General features: G+C 41.3%; 1 protein-coding gene across 1 annotated transcript; it reads left to right on the top strand.

Annotated features, from left to right (window-relative positions):
- The first annotated feature begins 5,205 nt into the window (after nt 1–5,205).
- On the top strand, nt 5,206–20,389 carry Eif1ax (eukaryotic translation initiation factor 1A X-linked). Its single transcript, XM_036175348.1, has 7 exons — nt 5,206–5,484; nt 10,004–10,087; nt 11,396–11,499; nt 12,231–12,281; nt 15,266–15,347; nt 16,435–16,526; nt 20,084–20,389. The coding sequence occupies exons 1-7, from the start codon at nt 5,469–5,471 to the stop codon at nt 20,087–20,089; spliced, it is 435 nt and encodes a 144-aa protein (XP_036031241.1). The 5' UTR covers nt 5,206–5,468; the 3' UTR covers nt 20,090–20,389.
- The last annotated feature ends 4,545 nt before the right edge of the window (nt 20,390–24,934 follow it).

The following is a 24,934-nucleotide window of genomic DNA, read 5'->3' as shown; positions in this document are numbered from 1 at the left end:
GTATCCATGAATAATCCTGGAACAATATTGCTTGTATTCCTGTCAAAGAACAGGTTTTGTAATCTTTAAAAGAAATGGAAATTTATATAATAAAGTTTCAAGTAAACATGTATGTTCCTTTTATCAAATTATTTTAGTTATATAATTAGACCTTTATAATATAAATATTTCTCTCCAAATCATGAAATTGTATTGGTAGAATTTGAAACAGGACTATTTCTAATTTGTAAGTGCAAAATAATTTTTCTCTGCATCATCTTAGACTCATGTGAGCCAAACATCTTCCCAACTATCAGGCCAGGCACAAACGAAATAGTCTTTCATGGAGAAGTCCAAAACTACCAGACTTGGCTCCAAAACTGCCCTTCTTCGTTACCTTAGTTCTCCTTTGGATTTCCTTTGCTATCCAGAGTGAACCTTGTAACCTCAGAGTTGATCACCCAAACTTCTTTCTTGGAGGCATCCTGAATTTTCTTACATCCTTGCTTCTGTACTGTACCCACTGAGCAAAACTCCAGTATTTGCTGTTTGGTTAATTCTGTCTATACATTTCTGGATGTTGTATGAAACCATTCAGTTATGCAAATGACACTGCAAGTTTCTGTTTTCTAATTGCACTTAAATCCTTAAAGTATTTGTCCATCTTTTTTTTTTCTTATTGAAATCCATTCTCCCGTTTCTTTTTATTTTTAAATAAAAATGTTTGTTGGGGAGAGTTAGAGGTGTTTTAGTTTAGTTTGGATTTGGATTTTAGAAACAGGATTTCACTCTGTGACTTTGGTTGGTCTACAACTGAGTATGTAGACTATCCTGTCCCCAAACTTGTGGCAGACATCCTGCCACTGCTTCTGAAGTGCTGGGATTACAGGAATGTACCACTACACTCAGCTGCCATTTCTTTTCAAAATGTTTTTATTGAGATACAATTCATGTACCATAAACTTTACACATTTAAAATTTGCAATCCAGAGTTGCATGGCCATAATGATAGCTTAGTTTTAGAATATGTCATCATCCCCAAAGAAGGTATCCTACTTGAACCCACTACAGCTGTCTTGCTTGGACAATCGCAGTACCTCATGCATGGTTTCTATTTCTTCCTTTGTCCCATACAGCCATTCTTTTTTTTGGTGTGTGTGTGGGGGGGTGAGACAGGGTTTCTCTATGTAACAGCCCTTGCTGTCCTGGAACTCATCTTATCGACCAGCCTGGCCTTGAACTCACTGAGATCCACCTCCCTCTGCTTCCTAAGTGCTGGGATTAAAGGTGTGCGCCACCACCACCTGGTTCATACAGCCATTCTTAACACACAAGCCAAAATGATGTGTTTAAAACCTACCAAGGGTTCCAAATGATCTGGTCTCCTTACATCTCTGATCTTGGTCTCTCTCCCAAACTGCTCCCTGGCTTGCTTTGTCATACCATCTGTTCTAGTTTGTTATCTGTTGTGGTAAGTGCCATGACCAAAAGCAACTTGGGGAGGGAAGAGTTTATTTAGCTTAAATATCCTGATCATAGTCTTCATAGTGGGAAGTCAGGGCAGTAGCTGAAACCGAGACCATGGAAGAATGCTGCTTACTGGCTTGCTTTCTAAAGCTTGCTCAGCCTGCTTTCTTCTAAGTCCAAAACCACCTGCCCAGGTGGCACAACCCACAGTGAGCTGACTCGTCCTACATCAATTGTTAATCAAAATACCCCACAAACACGCCCACAGGCCAGTCTGATGAAGGTAATTCCTCAGTTAAGATTCTCCTTTCCCAGGTACCTCTAGTTTGTGCCAAGTTGACAAAAACTAAGCAGCGCACTGGCCTTGGTCCTTCTTGGACATTGCAAGCATAAGTGCTGCGATGAGGCTCTTTCCTTTTCTGTTTTCTCTGCCTATATATTTCAGGCCAGATGTCCACATGATTCACCTCTTCCTCAGTGATTCTGGTGATCAGGAACCTTGCTAAGGAATTAAAAAAATGTTTTTCTCCTATGAGGTTTTACATCAAGTACTTGACTTTTAAACATGTAGCTGTACACTTGGGATCTGATTACTCATGTATTAGGCATAATTGCTAAACTCCTAACATATTGCATTAATTTCTGTGATGAGAAAACTGAGGCTTACAAATATGATATAACTATCTAAGATCACAGAGTAAGTTTTGTAGAATCACATTTAAACTCTTCTCTATAAACTCCAGAGCCCAATCTTAGAATCATTTGGACTTTCAGCCAGGCATTATAGTTCATTACGTAATCTTAGCACCATAGAGATGAAGGAAGACTGGGCTACACAGCTCTGTCTCAAAACAGTGTAAGTTGCAAAAAACTACAAATTAAAAGAGAAAATCAGAATTTTCACTCACCTGTCATTTTTCATTTTTTGAGACCGAGTCTCACTGTATATGTAGGTATATGTAGATCAGGATGGCACACGCCTTTAATCCCAACACTCAGGAGACAGAGCTGTCAGATCTATGAGTTCAGGCCATATTATATACATATAATTTAATCGCTTTGTGCTGGGATTAAAGGTGTGCACTGGCATGCCCAGCTTCCCCTGTTTTGATTGTTTTAGAAAGGGTTTCTCTGTGTAACAGCTGTGGCTGTTCTGGAACTCACTCTGTAGACCAGGCTGATCTCAAATTCACAGAGATCCACCTGTCTCTGCTTCCTGAGTGCTGGGATCAAAAGCATGCACCACTACCTAGCACCCCTGTCACTTTTAATTACACTCTGAGAAATACATCTTTTTGTTTGTTTGGTTGGTTGGTTGGTTTGGTTTTTTGAGACAGGGTTTCCCTGTGTAGCTTTGCATCTTTCCTGGAACTCACTTGGTAGCCCAGGCTGACCTCAAACTCACAGAGATCCGCCCGACTCTGCCTCCCAAATGCTGAGATTAAAGGCGTGTGCCACCACTGCCTGGCTTGAAATATATCTCTTGATGAATTTCTCAGCCTCAGTTCTATTCTTGTTTTCTCATTGGTTAATCCTTTACTGAGGGCAGGAGCTATAGAATGTTTAACATTTCTGGACTCTACTCAGATATCAACATTGATTCCTTCCTCCACTTGTGATAACCAGAACTGTCTCCATACACTGCCAAATGTCTACAGTAGAGAAGTACTGTTAGATGATTATACCTTTATTTCTCTGTCATTTAGTCTCCCTCCCTATAGAGACAATGTTAAAACATTTATGTTTCCAGAAAGATTATTTAAAATAAGCCCATTTTTTTCTGGGCGGTGGTGGCTCATACCTTTAATCCCAGCACTCAGGAGGCAGAGCCAGGCGGATCTCTGTGAGTTTGAGGCCAGCCTGGTCTACAGAGCGAGATCCAGGACAGGCACCAAAACTACAGAGAAACACTGTCTCGGAAAAAAAGACACAAAAAAAATAAGCCTACTTTTAAATTTCTGCATATTATTACTGGAATGGGGGAGTATGTATGGTGGTCAGTGGACAATTTTGTGGCATTGGTTCTCTCTTACCACACTCACATGGGTTTCAGGAACTGAACTCAGGTTGCTGGGCTTTCTTGGTAAGTGCTTTTACCTACTGAGCCATCTTGCTGGCCTAAATAAGCCTGTTTTGAAGTGAAGCTATTTGCTATAAGTAGCCATGCAGTTATTCCTTGCTGGAACTGCCAAAACAAAGAACTAGAGAATAGGTAATGGGTTGTTTAAATGTTGTGTTGTTTTGTAATCAGGGTCTCACTACATACATAGCCCAGGCTAGTCTGTGTTATGCCCAGATTGAGGGGACCCCCCCAAAAAAAGACCACAACAGAGACCAAATCCCATATGTAAAAGCAAAGAGCCTTTATTTAACCTCGTGCTTGGTCTCTCTGTCTGTCTGTCTCAGCTCATCGGTGAGAGCAGAGAGCCACAAACCAGGGCAGGGTGGTTTTTGTTTTGATTTTTATCATAACAGAAGTTAGGGTGAGGGGATTTCCAGGGTTCAGGATCCTGATTGGCTGACATTTGTCTAGGGGTATCTTGGTAAAAAGAGGAAATAGGTCTGTGCTAGGCTCATGGACATCTATCGATCTTATCTAATCTTAATGGTTAGAATGTTTGGGATGTCAGGTTTTTCCCCTTAGATGCTGGTGAATCCCTGGGTGGTGTCAGCTTATGGCTTTTCCTGGATCGGGGTGTTGCCTGCCAGCAAACCTGTCATGGCAGCCATGTGGTCAAGCTGTTTTGCCCCCCACCCCAGTTTGGAACTATGTAGCCTAGCTTTTCCCCAGACTTGCAGCAATCCTTCCTCAGCCTCACATGTGCTAGAATTATAGGTGTGAATTACCAGGCCTGGTTACTACTTTTACTCAGTTTTGAAGGCTTCAACTCTAAGATCAAGGTAAAGATAAGACTGATTTCTTCTGAGGTCTCCATGGCTTACAAGTGATTAGTGGCTGGGAAGTGTTGTTCTCCTTTATGCCTAGGTCTAATTGCCTTTATTTTGTTTTTGTTTTTGAGACAGGGACTCACTATGTAAAGGCTGGCCTTTAACTGATATATTTACCCTCCTCTGTCTCCTCAGTCCTGGGATGTCATCATGCCCAGCTTAGTGCCATTTTCCAAGTCATGCTAATTTGGTGTCAAGTCTAAGGATCTCATTTCAATATAATCACTTCTTTAAAGACCTTACCTTCAAATACAGTCATATACATAGGTATTTGGAGTTAGAACTTTAGCGTGAATTGTGGGAGGTTCAGTCCCTAATATCGACTGAGCAACCTACTATGTGCAGACATTCTGTTAAGTGCTGGTAAGAAACAGCAGACCTGGCTACAGGAAGTTAGGGAGGACAGATTTTTTTTTTCTGTACCATCCAAATATTCAATTAAAGTTTGGAAAGGGAGGGCAGAAGGCCTTCTCCCTTTTCCCTCAGACTTTCCAGCGTGCTTGGGCCAGTAAAAGAGCCACATTAAAACTCAGCTAACTATGAGATTTATGAGTCAGCAGCCTGTCAAGCTGGGACTCACTTGGCTAGGAGTCAGGAGATGGTAGACAAGCCAGCATCCTGCACTGCCTCAATTTCCCCTCCACTCCTCCACTGTGACGCAGGGCCCCAGGCAGCCCCTTCTGGACTTCAGGGCCTCGCTCCACCCACTTTGTGCCGTCCCTTGGCAGTGAGCCCCTCCCCAGAAGGCATCTCCCTTGGCTCCCACCAGAAGACATCCTCTCGGCCACGCCTGCGCCGTAGGGCTGAGGGAGGGCAGGAGGCCGTCCCCGCAGATGGGGGAGGAGGAGGGCGGGGAGAAGCGCCGTCTGCAGCCGCGACGCCATTTGCCACTGCCAAGCGTGGGCACAGGCGGCTCTCGGGAGTCCCGGCGACCAACCTCTTCCGAGCACGCTTCTGGGCCTCCTGCATAGTCTTCATCCCGCGCGGTTCTCAGCGTCGTCCCTCGGAGTCACCGCCGTTCCTGCCGCCTTCCGGAGCACGGTCCCACACGCCGCCTGCCCGTTTTTGCCGCCATGCCCAAGAATAAAGGTAACGACGCCGGGACCATGGCTTTGCTCCCCGCGGGCGTCCCCGGTCCAGCTCGCGGCCTCGCGGTCATCTCAGGCCGCAGTGACCTTCCTGCCATCTTTCTTTGCCTCTCCTCTGGCTACGTTCTCTGTGCCCTACTTGGAGCTCGGCAGAGGCGCAAGGAAGTTACTCCGGGTTCCCAGTTTGGCTACATTGGGGTGGAGCCGACGCCATTTTTTTGTAGGGCCTCCTGTGTGAGAATGTAGGCTTGTGCCCCTGATTCGCGCCACACTGACCGCGGCGCCAAGGGGACCCGTGGAAACACCTGCCTCGGGCTTCTTGGGCATCCGGCACGTGGGGAGTTAAGCCCTGGGAGCGACTCTGAACTTTGAAAAAGGGTAGTGCCCTGCTTCCTTTCGTCCCCATCTGGCACCTCCTGCATAGGCTTCTTTATGGACACTTACTTGATACTGTTGATGCTCCGGAGGAGCCAGTGGTCAATACTTCCATGCATTTTTAAAGTTGTCTCGAGAGAATCACTTTACTTCATGGCTTTACAGGGCTTAACTCACCCCCACCCCAGAGCATTTGACCCTTTTTAGCCAAGTTTTCCACTTTTGCTTCAGGTCATGTATTTGTTTTGATGGAAAAATAAAAACCTTTGAAGTTCCCTCCATCCCGGGAACAAATGTTCTCAAACTATCAGTCATGAGGGTACTTTAATTTGGGATCTCCAAAATGAAGAGCCTAATCTAAGTAAAAGTTCAGCATTCCTAAGGTCATTCTCATTTTTATATACTAACAGTATTTTGTGATAGTAGACTTTTTGTAGGAACAAATCTATCCTTGTTAGCAGGACTCTACTCCTTTGCTCTGCCCCACGGCTGAACTGGAACTTAATAGCCAAGACTAACATTGAACTTGGGATTCTCCTGCTTAAACTTCCCAAGTAGCTGGAATTACAGGCTTGCTGTACTCATTGTCCGTATAATTTCTCAAAAATTGTGCAAGTAAAGATAGTGAAAAACTTGTATTTCCTACAAGAGAGGAAATTACCCACATTACCCAGCCCTGGGCCAGTCGGTGGTGGCTCATGCCTTTAATCCCAGCACTTGGGAGACAGAAGCCAGTAGGATGTCTGAGTTCCAGGACAGCCAGGACTACACAAAGAAGATAAAAATGAAGTTTTTCTTTGTGCAGAAGAGATATCTTCCTGGTTAAAAGAAACAAAATTAGGTTCCCATGCCCACATGGGGCAGCTTATGACTGCCTATAAGTAACCAGTTCTAGGGGATCCGGTGCCCTCTTCTGACCCACCTGGGCACTCCACCACACACACATTTTTTAAAATGAAGTCTTTGATAATTCATCCTTAGGACCACCTCCCTTGCCTCATGCCTGCTAGTGTTCTCTTTAATGCTTGAAAGTTGGCTCCAGGGAGTCTATTAATTACTCTTTATACCTGTCACTATTCACATTAGCCCTCTGAGTACTTGGTCACAGTTTTGTGAACAAGTTGATTTGAGATAGTCTTGCTGTGTGGTCCAGGCTGATCTTGAACTCACTGTTCCCCCACTCCACTTCAGGGCCTCAAAATATCAAGGTTGCCAGTCTTTTTGTGTAGCAAGGGTTTTTTTTCCTTTCTTTTCTCTCTTTTTCTGGTTTTTCGAGACATGGTTTCTCTGTGTAATTTTGGTGCCTGTCCTGGATCTCACTGTAGACCAGGCTGGCCTTGAACTCAGAGATTTGCCTGCCTCTGCCTCCCGAGTGCTGGGATTAAAGGCATACCACCACCAGGTGTAGCACGGATTTTTACTGATTATCCTGAGAAAAGTGTAATTATAGGAATAATATGTTCAAAGTTTCACAATTCCTATATGTAGACTTCCTTATTCTGATGGCAACTGTATCACTTCAACAGGTGAGGGGTCTTATTCTCACCTTAAAATTCTAGTGACAAGATTTCCAGTTCCCATACTAATTGTAAGCCCTAAAAAGATGAGAATGGTGTCTGTCATAATCACATTGGCTTGATAGCACTTAGCCTAAAAGATGCTCAATAAATACTTGTTGGACTTACTCATCTCCCTTCTGGTGACTCCACCCATAAGTGAATAGTAGGTTCCTCTTTGGTCCCACTGAGACAGAACTTCTACACTAAATCACATCTAGTCACTAGCCTAGTATATTTTAAGAAAAATCCTACCTGGGCTATTTCTCTGAAACACCTCTGTAAAAAACGAATTTGAGAATTGTGATTGAGCTTAAGAACTAGTTAGTCTTTTAGAGAGAAAGTGGGTTAAAAAGAAAAGACTGGTTATTCTATTTGTTACTGTTTTGTCATACACTCAGGCTTGATCTTGTTTCATTCTTGATTTTGTTGTTGTTGTTGGTGGTGGTGGTTGTTTGTTACAGGGTCTCACTGTGTAGCCCTGGCTGTCCTGGAACTTACTATGTAGACCAGGCTGACCTCAAATTTACAGAGATTGACCTGCTTCTGCCTACCAAGTGCCAGGGTTAAAGTTGTGCACCAACATATCTGGCCTTCATTCTTTCAAAAGAGATTTTGAAGAAGATTTGATCTTTGTGGCAATAAAATAGAAAGGCAAGAATGTATTGCTTGGGGTTACAGGCAAGCACCACTATACCTATATACCTATCTTGCTTTTTTCATTTGGACGGGTGTGTGTGTGTGTGTGTGTGTGTGTGTGTGTGTGTGTGTGTGTGTGTGAAGTGTTCAAGACAGGGTTTCTCTGTGTAGCCCTGGCTGTGCTGGAACTCACTCTGTAAACCAGGCTGGCTTCAAACTCACAGAGATCTGTCTGGGGTTAAGGGCATTTGCTGCCACCACATTTTTTTATTACTGTATAATATCCCATTGTATAGTGCCACTATTTATATGTTTACCCTTAAAGTGTATAGGGCTAACTGGGCAGTGGTGGTGCACACCTTTAATCCCAGCACTTGGGAGGCAGAGGCAGGCGGATCTCATCAGTGAGTTCGAGGCCAGCCTGGGCTACAGAGCAAGGAGTTCCAGGACACCTAGGACTGTTACACAGAGAAACCCTGTCTCGAAAGACCAAAAAGAAAAAAAGAGTAAGAGAGGCTTGGTGTGGTAAACCCTTTAAAATATGTAGGACTAGAGAGATGGCTCAGCAGTAAGGGTACTGGATGCTCTTCCAGAGGTCTTCAGTTCAACTCCCAGCACCCACATGGCAGCTTACAACTGTTTGTAACTCCATTTGTGGGGTATCCAATGCCCTTTTCCAGTGCCTGTTTCAGCACTGGGCATGCCCATGATGGACAGACATACATGAATACCAAACACCCATAAGCATTAAACAAATTTTAAAGGAGGCTCTAGAGGCAAATTAACACCTTGCTTTTAAACTTAAACTGTCTCAGGTATGGTACATTTTAAAGGATAAAGTTCAGAATCTTGTTTTGTTTTTGTTTTTCAAGACATTGGTTTCTCTGTGCAGCTTTGCGCCTTTCCTGGATCTCACTCTGTAGATCCGCCTGGCTCTGCCTCCTGAGTGCTGGGATTACAGGCGTGTGCCACCACCGCCCGGCAAGTTCAGAATCTTTAACTATTAGTGGTCTTCTGCCATCATGAAATCAATATGTTCCATTCCAGTGGCAATAACTTCATGTTTCTCCTATCGTCTTTTAACCAGCTCTTATTTCATAGGGGTCAGGTCTGAGTAAGTCAAGGTGGTATTGTAAAATTTATCAGGACTCACTGTGGTGGCTCACACTTGTAATCCCTAGCATTCAGGAGGCTGAGACAGAAGGACTGCCCAAATTTCAAAGCTAGCCTGGGCTAGAGTGTGAGACCCTGTCTCAAAAAAAAAAAAAAAGGAAAGGAAGGAAGAAAGCAACCAACCAAGCAAGCTGAGGCCCATGTAGGACAAGGAAGGATTAGGTCTGTATTTGGGGTCCCGAGCTCATTGATTAAAATTTTGAGTGAGTTATTTAATCTCTGAACTTTAGTGAACTTACTGATAAACTAGAAATCAATAACTGTTAATATTCAAGGTGATTGTGACAAAGGAAGTGAATGGAAGGCATTGTCACATAGTTAAGAGCACTGGCCACTGGTCATCTAGCCCCTCTGAAGAGCCAGTCCCATGCCCAGGAGTAGATGGCCAACACAAAAGGAACTCAATGGCATCTTTGGACATTCCTTTTTATTTTTATTTCTTAGATTCCTGTTCATTTTCTCATGAGAGACAGAAAGTAGGTGGATCTGGATGGGAAGGAGGTGGGGAGGAACTGGAAGATTGGGGGGGGGGGGTAAGAATATATTATATGAAAAACATTTTCAATAAAAAAATGAGCTTGTTATTTAAGATGTAAAATCCTCAAAATTCCATAAGGAGTGGAGAGGATAACATGGTAACATTGTAACATGATGTACCTGAATATAGTAAATTTAACATAATTGACCAGATTAATTTTTAAATTAGTTGACTTCTAACGATGCTTTTCTAGGTCTGTAGATAATCGACACCTTTTCTTTCTTTTAACAACCCACTAGGAAAAGGAGGTAAAAACAGACGCAGAGGAAAGAATGAGAATGAATCTGAAAAGCGAGAGCTGGTCTTCAAAGAGGATGGGCAAGGTAAGAGGCTGGACAAGTTGGGCTCTTGTTAGATTTTTTTCTATTTGTTTGTTTGCCTGGGTTGAGAATCGAACATTTTCTGACTTAAGACTAGAGTCCTGGCTTCCTGCCTCTGTTAGTGTTTGTTTATTTGTACAGACAGTTAGGTCTTTTTTTTTTCCTGGGTTTTTGTTTTTGTTTTGTTTTGAGACAGGGTTTCTCTGTGTAGTTTTGGTGCCTGTCCTGGAACTCACAGAGACCCTCCTGCCTCTGCCTCCCAAGTCCTGGGATTAAGGGTATTATATTTTTAAAAAGATTATGGTTAAGAATTTGGCATTTTAGGGCTGGAGAGATGGCTCAGAGGTTAAGAGCACTGACTACTCTTCCAGAGGTCCTGAGTTCGATTCCCAGCAACCACATGGTGGCTCACAACCATCTGTAATGAGATCTGGTGCCCCCTTCTGTATACATAATAAGTAAATAAATCTTTAAAAAAGAATTTGGCATTTTAGACCAGGCATGGTAATGTACACTTTTAATCCCAACACTCGGGAGGCAGAGACAGACATGTGAATCTCTTGAGTTCCAGGATAACCAAGGCTATGTGGTGATACCCCATCTTAGGAAAAAGAAGGCCAGCGATGTTGGCACATGCCTTTAACCCCAGCACTCGGGAGGCAGAGGCAGGGGGATCTTTGTGATTTCGAGGCCAGCCTGGACTACAGAGAGAGAGATCAAGGAAAGGTGCAAAGCTACACAGAGAAACCCTGTCTTGAAAAACCAAAAAAAAAAAAAAAAGGAAAAAGAAAATAATTTGGCATTTTACCCTAGTAAAAGTTAATTCTTGCTTTCTGAGAATAATTACTGTTATACTAATTCAGCAAGGGTATCACTAACATTTAAAGTACTTATACTGATTCCATGAGACTGCTCTGAAGATTCAAAGAGAGAAATAAGGAATACAAACCAGGTAAAGATATGAAGTATAGTGTGCATACTGGGACGTGGTCCTTTGATCTCTAGAAGTAAAGCATGGTAACAAGGGCAGCCAGTAGTCAGTCTGTCTCCTTACTGAAAATGAGGAGATAATTATAACATCTAATAACAGACCTGGGTTGTTATATTACAAAGTCTTGTTTCTGGTTCAACCATTAACTAGCCGAGTGTTTAACTCCCTTCTATTCATTTTATATTTTCCCTATGTATATTTATCCCTAACCAGTACAGCCACATGTTCTTTTCAAACTTCAATGGACATAAAAAGTTGCTTTCATCAAAAAAAGTGAGCAATATTTCGTACCTTTTTTCTCCCCTACCCCATCCATGTAGAATATGCTCAGGTAATCAAAATGTTGGGAAACGGACGATTAGAAGCAATGTGTTTCGATGGTGTAAAGAGACTATGCCACATCAGAGGGAAGTTGAGAAAAAAAGTAAGTGTGTAGAAAGAACATTTGTTTTATTCTAATATGAAGTGTTGAGGGTAGAGGAAATGCCTCTACAGGGTGTGGGTGTGTGGGTGTGTGTGGGTGTGGGTGTGTGTGTGTGTGCGCGCGCATTGTGGGGGAACCACCCCAGGGCCTCTTAACATTAAGCACAAGCACACTCTACCACTGAGCTACAAGTCAGCCTCCCACCTCTACTGATCTAATGGACCTAAGGATATTTGTGTAAATCCAGTACAAGACCATACTGGTAATTTTACAGATTACATCATTTAAAGAATCATTTGCCTCACCTCTGTTGTATTCCTGCCCCAAATGGTCTGAATCATTAGGAAATAGACAACAAATCTAATTTGAGGAACATTCTGAAAAACAAATAACACTGGTTTTAGAAAACCTTGAGATTATGGAAGGGAAAGGACTGGAGAAGTAGTCCAGTTTTAAGGAGAACTAGAAGAAGCCTGTTGGGAAATGGCCCTTTGGGTTCTGGGAAATCCCAGCTGTGAGTGAGAGTGTGTTTTACTTCACAAGGAAAATGATCATGAAAGCTGTATACATCTGGGTGGGTAATAGACAGTGATTTAGAAAACTACAGGATTTTCTGTTTTCATAGATAGCCAAGTGATTTGGGAACTCATCTGTTTCTAAGTAAATCATCTCTGAAATTTCTTGATTCTGCTTTATTTAAAATATATTATACAATGACTTTTCTTTTGTAGGTTTGGATAAATACCTCAGACATCATATTGGTGGGCCTCCGAGATTACCAGGTAAAAATTACTTTTCAATTTGTTGTTGATTTGCTTGAACTTGATAAGCCATTTCCTAACTGTCCATTGTATTTTAGGCATTATGCTCGGTGTCCCTGGCATTATGTATGGCCAAATGCCAGTCTAAGGAGCCTAACAGTTTTTATAGAGTAAAATGATCTCTTTTTCTTACCTTTACTATTAGAAGATTTCCCAGGGCTGGAGAGATGGCTCAGTGGTTAAGAGCACTGACTGCTCTTACAGAGGACCCAGGTTTAATTCCCAGTACCCACATGGTAGCTCACAACTGTCTATTACACCAATGCACATAATAAATTATACTAGATCATACCACTATGTGGTAGTTTTGTTCTTTTTTTAGTTCTCCATTTTTTTATTTTACTTTATAGATCTTTAAAAATCTAGTACCCATTATTGTAGGGTTTTACAGCGAATGAATCTAGTTATATCCCACAGGTGGCATATAGCCTGGTATATTTGCTTTCTAATCACTGACAAAAGCAAAAAGAGGAATTGTGTTTATTTGGGCTCAGTTTGGAGGGGAAGTCCATTATGGTGGTCATAGCAGTAGGAACCTGAGGCAGCTGGTCAGTTGCTCGTGCATGTGTGCTAGTGCTCTCTCTCTCTCGCGCTCTCTCTCTCTCTGTATTGAGGTTGGGTTTCTGAGGATGACATTGAGTTCTTGAGCCTCCTTCCCCTCTCCCAATCCCGGAATTACAGTGTGCACTACTATTGCTGGCCCCCTTTTATTACATTTGTTTGATTTGTTTGTATGGCTTTGATCATACTTAGGTTTTTACTTTTGTGTTTAAGATTAAAGTGTTGACATCTTTGTTTCAAACCATAGGGTTCTCTGTGGGTGATTTGACCCTTCAGAGGGTCAGAGGCAATGTTGGGAGACTTTGGTTACCATAACTAGAGTGATAGTACGTAGGTAGAGTACTGGTTATGTGGAATACCTTCTGATGCACAGCATCCCACAACAGAGATGATCTAGCTCAGAATTAGCATTAGTGCTTTTGTTGAGAAAAGTGCTCCAAATCCATAAGTCATTTGTTCTTTTTAGATCTTAACAGTAACCCTAGAAGAAGAAAGGCTTATTATTAGAAAGGACACCAAAATTCAGACAGGTTTAACACTGACTCTAATCTCCCATGATCCTTTTCTCTTTCTTTTGCCACTTTGAGAGTGGTCCACAGAGATTGAAGCATTACTGTCTTCTGGGAGCTGGAAAGAAATTCAGGTTCTTAGGATTAGAGAGATGGCGTAGCCACAAACAGCACTTACTCTTACAGAGGATCTATCTGGGTTTGATTTTCAGCATTAACATCACATCAATAGCTTCAGTTCCAAGGGATCTGATGCTTCCTGACCTGTGGGCACCAGGCACACATGTGGTGGACATACATATATCCAGGCAAAACATTCATACTCAAAAATAAATCTAAAAAACAACTAAGAAAAGAAAGTTCAAGTTCTTACTGTCCACCACCCTCTTTCTGTATACTTTTCACAATTTTAAAGTACTAGTCTAGATTACAGTGTCCTTGAAATTGAAGCAAACCATTTTTCACCCTCAGAGAAGTGAAATTCTTCTCAAATAAGGAAATGTAAACATTTCAAGGCACTGTGTCTTGTACACACAGAAGAAATAAGATTTAAAAAAGAAATTACAAAGACAAATTGGGTGCCAGTGAGGCAGCTACATTAGCCTGATGACCTGAGTTTGGAACTCAGAACCTACCTGAGGATGGAAGGAAAGGATGGATTCCACAAAGTTGCCCTAGGACCTCTACATGCATCCAATACCCCCCGCCCCACACACACACACACAGGCACACACATACACTACTAATACTTTTAAGAAATACATAGCAGGGTGGCGGTGTTGCTGCACACTTTTAATCCCAGCACTCAGGAGGTAGAGCCAGGTGGATCTCTGTGAGTTCAAGACCAGCCTGGTCTACAGAGCAAGATCCGCCTGACTCTGCCTCCTGAGCGCTGATATTAAAGGCGAGTGCCACTGCCGCCTAGTATTCTTTTTTTTGTTTTGTTTTTTTTTTCAAGACAGGGTTTCCCTGTGTAGCTTTGCGCCTTTTCTGGAACTCACTTGGTAGCCCAGGCTGGCCTCGAACTCACAGAGATCTGCCTGGATCTGCCTCCCGGGTGCGGGGATTAAAGGCGTGCGCCATCACCGCCCGGCTCAGCATAGTATTCTTTTTTTTTTTTTTTTGAGCTGAGGATCGAACCCAGGGCCTTGCGCTTGCTAGGCAAGCGCTCTACCACTGAGCTAAATCCCCAACCCCCTCAGCCTAGTATTCTTCTCTTACGGTTTTTTATTCGGTCTAGGACCCCAGCCCATGAAATGGCACTGCATTTAGGGTGACCCTTCCTACCTTAATAAACCTAATGTAGAAATTCACTTGCAGACACACCTTAAGATTTGTTTTTGTTGTGATTCTAAATCCTGTCAAATTGGCAAGATTAAGAATCCTTATACTTGGCCTTAACATGTATATGAAAAGGCATATTTATTTCCTTAGATCAGGGCTAGAAAGATGGCTCAGCAGTTAAGAATGCTTGCTGCTCTTACAAAGGACCCCAGTTTGGTTCCCAGCACCCACATGAGGTGGCTCCTATCCACCTGTAACTTCAGGTACCCACACATACATGTGTGTATGTACACACACATTTTTTAAATTCTGTAGGCTGTGTTTGATCAGTCTGTAAATTGTAGTTGGGGGGGGGCATTTGTGCCACTGATTAAAGGATAATTATAAATAATATAAAATTCTGCTGTTACAAATGTGAGCTATATCTTTTCTGAATTTTTAACCATTGCTCAGTTAAGTTCCTAAAACTTGCTTCTGATTTCAACCTAAGGAACGTGAGAAGGATTTTATAGCAAAACATTGAGATTAATTTTTTTAAAATTCAATTTGAAAGTGTGATATAATCAAAAAATTACTTGTCTTTGTTTCGAGGATAACAAAGCCGATGTCATTTTAAAATACAACGCAGATGAAGCTAGAAGTCTCAAGGCGTATGGCGAGCTTCCAGAGCATGGTAATGACTGAGTTATTATTAACTTGTCATAGTTTTTAGGTTATCTGCTAGTGTTTAGATAATGAAATTTTGTTGCTCCTATTTATTTTTGTGTTTAAATGATCAAAGTTAAGTACACCAGCTTATAATTCATACTAGATACCACAGGAAAGAAGTTACTAAAATTCTGTTCCTGATAAGAGTGTATTTAATGAGAAATTACAGTATCAGCCAAAGGAATTCTGGTATTTTAAAACACCTTCAAGAAAAGTTGGCCAAGCACTTTCAGCAGTGGCTACCTTAGCATGCACAAGACTAGCACTACTGAAAAACATCCTTCAAGAGTCCTTTATATGTGTAAATATAAAGGGCAGTGATTAAGTAGTATGGGTTGTTTTCCTCCTCAAAATACAAGCCTCCTATAACCTTATCAGAGGGAAATTGTAATTTATACACTGTTTTGTAAGTCTTCTATTTTACATAGCAGTTACTTTTTTTAAAAAAAGTATTTTCTCATGAAAACATGACTTTTTGTAACCGGTAAGACCCTACTGAGAAATATAAACTTGCCATTTTGATCTAGGAAACAGTAAGATATTTGGGGGTAGCGTAGTATGCCTGGTTCCTTTTCTTTCCCTGGGGAAAAGTATGGTTTGCCCAAATGTTCCTTCCTAATTAATGATGGGTAGAAATTAGTTGATCTTTTCTTCTTAGTGTTTGTTGTTTGTTTGATGGTTTCTGTATGGTTCATTTTGATCAGAAGAAGTTAAGTTTTCTGGACACTTGAAACTGTCCTAATCCCAAGTCCATTAATGACTCCACAAATCTTTCTCCCTCCTAAAGTAACCTATTTTTTTCCTTTTTTTTCTCTTTTTCTTTTCTTTTTTTGTACATATACAAACTTCTAAAGCATGCCGGGAGGGTATAATTGCTTCAGAGTTAATATAGTTAGAACTTGCCTTGCTAAATCACTCTTGTGAACAAAAGAAAGTTAAAATACTCTCAATTTTTTAATATTTTGCTCCATATAGCAAGATTAGTAGAAAGTTAGAAGTCGGTATTTTGATTATATTATCAGTATCTTTTGTATGGGCATTTTTTTTTTTAGCTAAAATCAATGAAACTGATACATTTGGTCCTGGAGATGATGATGAAATTCAGTTTGATGACATTGGGGATGATGATGAAGACATTGATGATGTAAGTAGATACATCCTGCTTTTTCTGGTTTCTGTTCATGAGTTACATACTGGCCCTTTCCCTTAAATTCCTATAATACTGGGAATATAAGACATTTGAGTGTTTATATTTGGGGGTCAGAGGAACAGAAGGAGGAAGAAGATGAAGGTGAAGAGATAAAAGGGTAGTAGGTGATATAGGGTAGAGGCAAAATGTTTGCATGTATGAAATGTCACGATGAAAACTATTACTTAGCCCAATTAATATATACAAATAAAGGAGTATTTTGAGACTTAGCTGTGGGTTAAATCATAAGAATTATTTAGAGGTCAAACTGTTAGCAAGGTGTGGTAGCACATACCTGTAATCCTAGTAATTGGGAGGCTGAAGCCAGCTGATTGTTGCAAGTTTGAGGCCAGCCTGGGTTTTGCAATACTAGCAAATACCAGGCCAACCAGAACTACATAGCAATACCTTGCACCACACCCAGCTTTCAATATAATACTACCATAACAAAAACATTTTAGGAGCTGGAGAAAATGTTTATCAGTTAAGAGTGCATACTATTCTTGTAGAGACCCAGCTGTAGTTCCCAGAACACACATCAGGTAGCTCATAACTGCCTGTAACTCCAATTCCAAAGGCTCTGAATCCCCTTTCTAGCGTCTGTTGACAAACACACATACATTTGTGAAATAGTAAAACTAAATACTTTGAAAAGATTCTTATTTTATTTAACAAATGGGCTTTTTCGTTTGTTTTTGAGACAGGGTTTCTCTGTGTAACAGTCCTGGCTGTCCTGGAACTTGCTCTGTAGACCAGGCTGGCCTCAACTCACTGAGATCTACCAGCCTCCTGAGTGCTGAGATTAAAGGCATGTGCCACCACTGTCCAGCTTAACAAATAGGTTTTTTTTCTTTTTGGTTTTTCGAGACAAGGTTTCTCTGTGTAGCTTTGGAGCCTGTCCTGGATCTCGCTCTATAGACCAGGCTGACCTCAAGTCACAGAGATCCACCAGGCTCTGCCTCCTAAGTGCTGGGATTAAAGGCCTGAGCCACCACCACCTGGCAACAGTGGGCTTTTAAAAAAATACATATAACTTCTTATTTTATGTGCATTGGTGTTTCACCCACTTGTATGTCTGTGTGATGGCATCAGGTTCCCTGGAACTGAAGTTACAGACAGCTGTGAACTGCCATGTAGGTGCTGGGAATTGAACCCTGGTCCTCTGGAAGACTAGCCAGTGTTCTTAACCGCTGAGCCATCTCTCCAAGCCCACTAAATACCTTTTTAAAAACACATGTTGGCTTATAACCATCTGTAACAACAGTGCCAGGGGACTTCATGCCTCCTTCTGGCACTAGGCACAAGTGTGATATGCACAAAAAGTAAATATCATTTTAAGGGATACGCCATAATAGAAAGTGATTTTTTTTAAAGAACATTTTTTGATGTAGTTTTCTTTGGGGATCTTGAGCCTAGCCACAAGCATTCTTTCCTCCCCTACCCTCTTTTTTTTTATGATGTAGCTCAGTAGTAAAGTACTTCCATAGAATGTACAAGGCCCTGAATAGTTACCTAGTAATTCAAAAAGAGGAGGAGGAGAGAGAAAGAAAAGAAAAATAGGAAGCAGTGGTCTGTTTTTTTACTCAAGTGTAGTATTTGTGGGTTGGGTGCGCATGGAAACCAGAAGAAGGAGTCAGATCCTCTGTTAAAGGCAGTTGTGATCCACCCAGTGTGGGTGCCAGTAACAAAACTACAGTAGCAGTGACAGTTTTAACCAGTGAGCCATCTCCACCCCAGAATTTACATTGTTAGGAACATTATTTTGAAACACTGCTTTATTTTGTGTGTTTGTATGGAAGGACAAACACACTCCTGCTAGGGCATGCATGTAGAGGTCAGTTCAGGTGGGTTCCAGAGAGCCTCAGGCCATTTCTTGGGGGTTTTGTTTGCTTGCTTTAAATAAGAGTAGAGTTTGTAGGTGGGCAGCAGTGGGGCACATCTTTTATTCCAGCACTCAGGTGGCAGAGCCAGGCCGATCTCTGTGAGTTCAAGGCCAGCCTGGTCTACAGAGCAAGTTCCTGAGAACTCTGCTTTTTCCCTTGGGGGACATTTCTCCTGCTGTTTTGTAAGTGTTAATAGGTGTTCTATCTGTACTCCTATAACCAAATCGAAAGAAAAGGACTGAAGACATACTTAAGTAGTTCTCAAAAGAGGTCATGTTCCCTCATGTCTATTACTCTTCCTAAAATAGAAAAATCTCAAATCAGGGCTGCAGAAATGGCTCAGTGGTTAAGAATGCTTATTGCTCATGCAGAGGACCCTGGTTTTGGTTCCCAGCACCCACATGAGGAAGCAGCTCACAACTGTCTGCAACTCCTGCTTCTGGAATCTGACACCATCTTCTGGCCTCCACTGGCACCAACACACATGCAAATAAAGAAAACTCAGAGCCAGGTGGTGGTGGTGGCGGTGGTGGTGCAGAGGCAGACAGATCTTTGTGAGTTCAAGACTACCCTGGGCTACAGAGCAAAAAGTTCCAGGACAGCCAGAACTGTTACACAGAGAAACCTTGGAGAGAGAGAGACAGAGAGAGAGAGAGAGAGGAGAGAAACTAGTGTTTTTAACTTAGTTTAAGAAGTGAAATATAAAATCTCAAATACGCAGTGCAAAGGGAAGGAGACAGCAAACCTCATTAAATATGTTCTCAGGTGCTGGGCAGTGGCGCACGCCTTTAATCCCAGTACCAGGGGATCTCTTGTGAGTTTGAGGCCAGCCAGGTCTACAGAGTGAGTTTCAGGATAGCCAGAGCTACACAAAGCAACCTTGGAATGTTCTCAGGGGCCAGGCATGGTGGCACAAGCCTTTAGGACTAGCGCAGAGGTGGGTGGATCTCTGAATCAGCCAGGGATATAGATAGAGTGAGACCCAGAGATGGCAGGGTGCTTGAGAGCGCTTACTGCTGCTGCAGAGGACCTCAGTTTGGTTCTCACAACTGCCTATAACTCCAGCTCCAGAGAATCCAGTACCATCTTGGTGGGTACCTGCACGGGTGCGCGCACATGCGCGCACACACACACACACACACACACACACTCTTTAGAAAAATAACATGTATCACATAAAATATTATGGAAGTCAGAATTTCTGAAAGTGAGCTGCAATCGAGAAAAGCTTACTTGGGGAATTTTCTCTTCAGACTGGATTGATTTCCTATATAGCCCGTGACAACATTTCCCTTATGCACAGAGTTTTAGGATGTAAGTTCTTTTCTTTTGAATTGGCTCAGGATAAAGTGCTTGCCAGGCATGCCTACAGTAACTTCTCTAAACCTAGTGCTTTTGTGGCGAGGTCAGAGGTGGAGACAGGAATTTCTGGAGCTCTTGGGCCAGCTAGTCTGACATCTACAATGGTGAACAAACAAGGTTGAAAGTGAGGACCAACACCTGAGGTCCTCTTCCTCCAGTCCTCCCAACACACAGCACCCACAGTGGCACACGTGAATTTGCACACACGGAAAGGATTTTTTCAGAATTATTTTTTCCCTTTGACTGAATGTTCTTTTTTTCTTTCAGATCTAAAATGAACTCAGCATTTTACATTCCAGTTCTCCTGAAGATTGCCTTGCAAGTTTGGAATTGATCATAGACGTTAAGGAAAAGTTTTCACAATCATTGTAATTTGTTGAGCCAGACTTGATTCAATACTAAGGTCGCTTCTTTCAAAACTGATATCGTAACTGTTAGGTTAAGCCCACTTTGTTCATTTGATGTAATGAAACTCAAGAAGATCATTGGAGAAAAAAAAATACATTACTGCCTTTCCTACTTTGACCCCTTCCAGTAAGTAAATGGATGTTTTGAATAAACCATTGCCTTGTACTCATTATAAATTATGATTAAGTCCTCCTTTTGCATAGCTGTTGACTGTACAGTCTTTGTGCATATTCCAGTTGCCCAGAGATTTTGATACAAACGGAGGCAGAAATCTGTTTTGTGTTTTGTTTTGTGATATTTTGAGACGGAGTCAAACTTTGTATCTGAAGCTAGCTTGGAGTTCACTGTAGTCCTAGTGGACCTCAAACTCACTATGATCCTCTTTTCTCAGCCTCATGGGTGCTGAGATTATATGTATGTAGCACCACACCTGGCAGAAATCTATTTAAAGGCAAAAATGATAGGTCTGCCTTTCATATTTGAGTCTGTGGCTATTTTTATACTAGTTTTGATAAGATGTAAGTTCTTTTCATGATTTTATTTTGCAGTCATCAACTTACTGGGGGAGGAAAGGCATTTCCAAAATGTTTTTAGAAACTGGTTTTTAATGCCAATTTTGAATTAAGGTCAGTAGTTACAGAAATTGAACACTAGGTGGTGCTCAGTTGTCTTAACATTGGAAATACTATTTTAATTATTGAGATGGTTTCCTTTCACAACTAGTGTGAATAGGAAATTCCCAAACAAGGAAAAGATTGTTTTACTCATGTGCGTGGAATATTTTTTAACGAAAAGAAAGATTGTGTTGGGGTATTGTTTTTTCAGGAGTCTTATTCACATAAGCTACAATTGAGTGCTTTATAAACACAAAATATATAGGCAAGTTCATAACAATATATTATATGACAAAAGTATAAATTAATGCTTTTTCAGGCTTTCCCTGAACTGGGGGAAAGTGAGGGAATAACAAACTTAAGCCTGATAGAATGGCATGACTGTAACCCTGCATTTATGAGGTCCAGGCAGGAGGATCAAGAGTTCAAAAACAAACTTAGTGGAAAGATGTTTTCTCATTTCTGAATCTAAGATCTGAAAAAAAAGAGCATGCTACAGAGGCTTGTATACTCTGACTTTACATTTGGGACAAGTTTACCGTGTAGACAGTCTGGGGAGGGCCCAGGGGTCCCATTTTCTTTCTGCTGGGGATTTAGGTTTGCTCTTATTTAGGAGTTACTACAGTTAGAGCTGGGCTAGTCAGAATTCACTGTACACATGGAAAGCATGCAAGTTTAAAACAGATCTGTCGTGGACCTTGTATTCTAGCATCCAGAAAACTTTTCATTAATGGAAAGTAATACACAAAGGAATGCACCTTTACATGGTTTCAAAAAACAAGATCGTCTCTAATCCCTTTTTTGAATTTTTGAGATAGGGTCTCTCTGTATGATAGTCCTAGCTGTCCTGGAACTCACTGTGTAGACCAGGCTGGCTTTGAACTCACAAAGATCCACCTGCCTCTGCCTCCCCAGTGCTGGGATTAAAGGTGTGCACCACCACCCTGCTCTAATCACTCTCTTAACTATGACTTCATCTCAGGTTTTCCTACTCAGCTTCAAAATCAGAGGTACCATAACAAACAACAGTAGGAAAGAAGAAGTGATGTAGTCTGTTTCTTATTCTGAGGAGTTTCTTAGTGATTCTCTAAGCAGAATGTATCTGAGAACAAGGGCTTAAACTAGCCCTTGTCTTCATCAGTAATTAGACCTCTGGACCTTAAAAGTGTTTCACCAGCTGGATGTGTCATACACCTGTGATCCCAGCACTGGAGGATTTTTGTTGAATAGCAACCAGGGCTACATAAGACGCTGTCTCAAAAGCAACAATAAAAATGAAAAACCATTTTTACTGAATTTGCAGTGTATATAGTTATGCATTAGTTTATGAGCAGTGTTTTAACTCTACATAGGTGATTTTCTACTTCCTATAACGACAGGATTTGAAGGGTTTTTAGAAATTACATATGAGCATGTTTCCTTTACCTTCTGGTGGTTTTCTCTCTTTTCTTGCCTAAATAGTAGCAGCATTAATGAGTGCTCTTGTATCCTAGAAGATGTGGAGTCATTGGTTAAAAATAGTTGCATACAGTTGTCACTGGTATGCAAACATTACCTGGAAGAGTTCTTTGCCGTATGTTTGCTATAGAAATTGAATAGTTTCACTGATTCAATTTTCTTTCAAATAAGGAATGGAAGTGGTCTTCAAGGAAATTGATGGGTTTTGTTTTGTTTTTTGGGTTTTTTTTTTTTTTTTTTACTTCTACAGTACAACTCTATAAGCAGTGCCCAGAAAGAAAAATAAAATGTTTGAAACCTAAGAATTATGCTATTTTGTTTTGTGGAGGGGGGTTGTTTTTGGTTTTTGGGACAGGATCTCCTGTACCTCACTCTGGCCTTGAAATGCCAACAGCTGAGGCCGGCCTCGAACTTCTGATCCTCTGCCTTTACCTCCCAAATGCTGGGGTTATAGGTGTGTACAAGCACACCCAACTAGAATAAAGCCTCTTCCTGCTAAGATGGTGTAACAAGTTAATGCTAATCAATTTGACAGTCTCATACCAAGCTCTTAATCTGATCCCCAACATCGCATAAATGAGCCAGTTTGATAGAGTTTGGTTTTCATGAAGTTTATTCCTGATAGAGCATGAGCTTGGTACGTTGCTAAAGTAAGTAGCCACACCAAGCGTCCGTGTGAAAAGACTTGCCAAGATTTAGTCGTTTGCCTGTTGAATCTTTCTTAACTATCTTAACTTTTAAGAGAACTACGTTTAGGAGACTACAAAATATTTGTGACAGGAATTTTTATATTTCATTTGGAAAATAGCCATTGATTTACTCATCCCATGTATGGAATCATAGCTATAAATTGTCACTTAAAAACTTGTGACTTGTAATGTTACTTAATTGTGATTGTCTTAGTAAACTTTACTGTGTTGAACAACATCTCTAATAGGTAGAAACTGTCAGTGTTGACTTCAAAGTGAGTCATCAAATAGATAAAAGCATGTTTTAAATAGCTAGATTTCTACTCACTTTGTATTCTGTACAGATTTAATGATGTCCATTATAAACTGGCTTTACAGTTAAAGTATCAGGATGAAGACAGTTCTGTTCACTAACCTGCCTTTCATAAAGATTAAAAAGACTCGTATTAGTGTGTAATATTCCTCCTGCTCTGTAAGGATAAGTTTCATTTATAGACTAGTAGGACTCCCATGGACTTTGACACACTATGTTGATTGTGGTTTACCTTAAACCATCATTTTCCATCCTTGTTCAGAAAAGAACAAAATCTGAATTAAGTTGTATTACAAGTGTAAGTAAACAGTAGACTGAGCAATTAAGAGACTATACTGGTCACCTCTATCAGTTTCTTGAGAGACAGTGTGCTAGAAATAGAAAAGGAAGAACATGGGTCCTGTATTAATTGTCCTGTATCCCAACCACCAGTCAGCTCTACCAAGTATCTACCACTACCTTTCCAGCTTGCCTCAGCTTCCCAAGCCTGCCCTGGGATACAGGGAGGATAACACCATCTACTATAGAATTAGTGGAGGATTAGTAACAGACATTTGGATATGTGACACACTTGGTGTTTGCTTTCCACATGGAAATCCAGGACCATGTAAGACAGAAGATGCATGTCTCCTGTGTTCACTGTGTACCATATCTTGCTTGCAGTCTTTAATTACTGTGCTAGAATGAATGTGTAGAATATATATTTGTATTGTGTGGACACCATCCTTATTTCATTCAGTAGGTGGGAGTCTCTAAGTTGCTTGCAGCTATTTATGGAGTTCAAATGCTCTCTATTTCTTCAGAGAAAGTTTATAGTTCCTAATAATGCTGGCTGTGGGGATGTGTCGTTCATGCTTTGATGAGTCCTTTTGCTATAGATTCCCGTCCGTGGAACAATGTAAAGACAGCAGATGCACACTACAGCGATAGAAAATAAAACATGAAAACAACACAAGAGTGTATAGAATTGCTTTCTTTCCTACTCACGGTTTTAACTACTTAGATGGTAAAGGTGATCTTTCTGAAATTGTGTGGGTTTTTTTTTTTTGAAACTCCAGTGTAATGGATTAGAAAAAGTACAAGTGTACACTTTATCCATTTCCTTTTTTAATCTGATTTTGATTGTTTGAACTGAATGGATGCATGGTGTCACACCTGTAGTGAAAACCTGTAGTGAAGAAGACATTTTCTAACAGTGAACCAATTGTCCAGAATGATCTCAGATTGCTAAAGTGATAGTTACCGGACCTTTTGTGCTATGCAAATATGTATACAAGAACCTAGATTTCTGGCCAGCATGTTGACTTTTACTCTGGTCTTGTGGGGAGTGGGTCAGGTAAGAGGTTCTCACTGTGTAACCCAAGTGGACCTTGAATTCCTGCCTCAGCCTCCCAGGCGGTAGGATTAGAGGCACACACCACTCACCATCCCCACGGAGAGGGCCCAGGCCAGAAAATTTCCAAATTTTAATGTAAAGTCAGTTTTTCCTTTACTGTGAATTGGCACAGATACTGATCAGGTATCTGGACTTGCTTCCCCCACACACCAAGCAAGCAGCTCTATAGTGTGCCAGCTGACCTCCGAGTCTGACACTGCCTGGAGATTGTCACATCCCGCAGGATGACTTTTTCCCCAA

The sequence above is a fragment of the Onychomys torridus genome, chromosome X (assembly GCF_903995425.1).
Source record: "Onychomys torridus chromosome X, mOncTor1.1, whole genome shotgun sequence".
Taxonomy (NCBI): Eukaryota; Metazoa; Chordata; class Mammalia; order Rodentia; family Cricetidae; genus Onychomys; species Onychomys torridus.
Note: the sequence above shows the minus strand (reverse complement) of the source record. Positions and strands in the feature narration are given on the sequence as shown.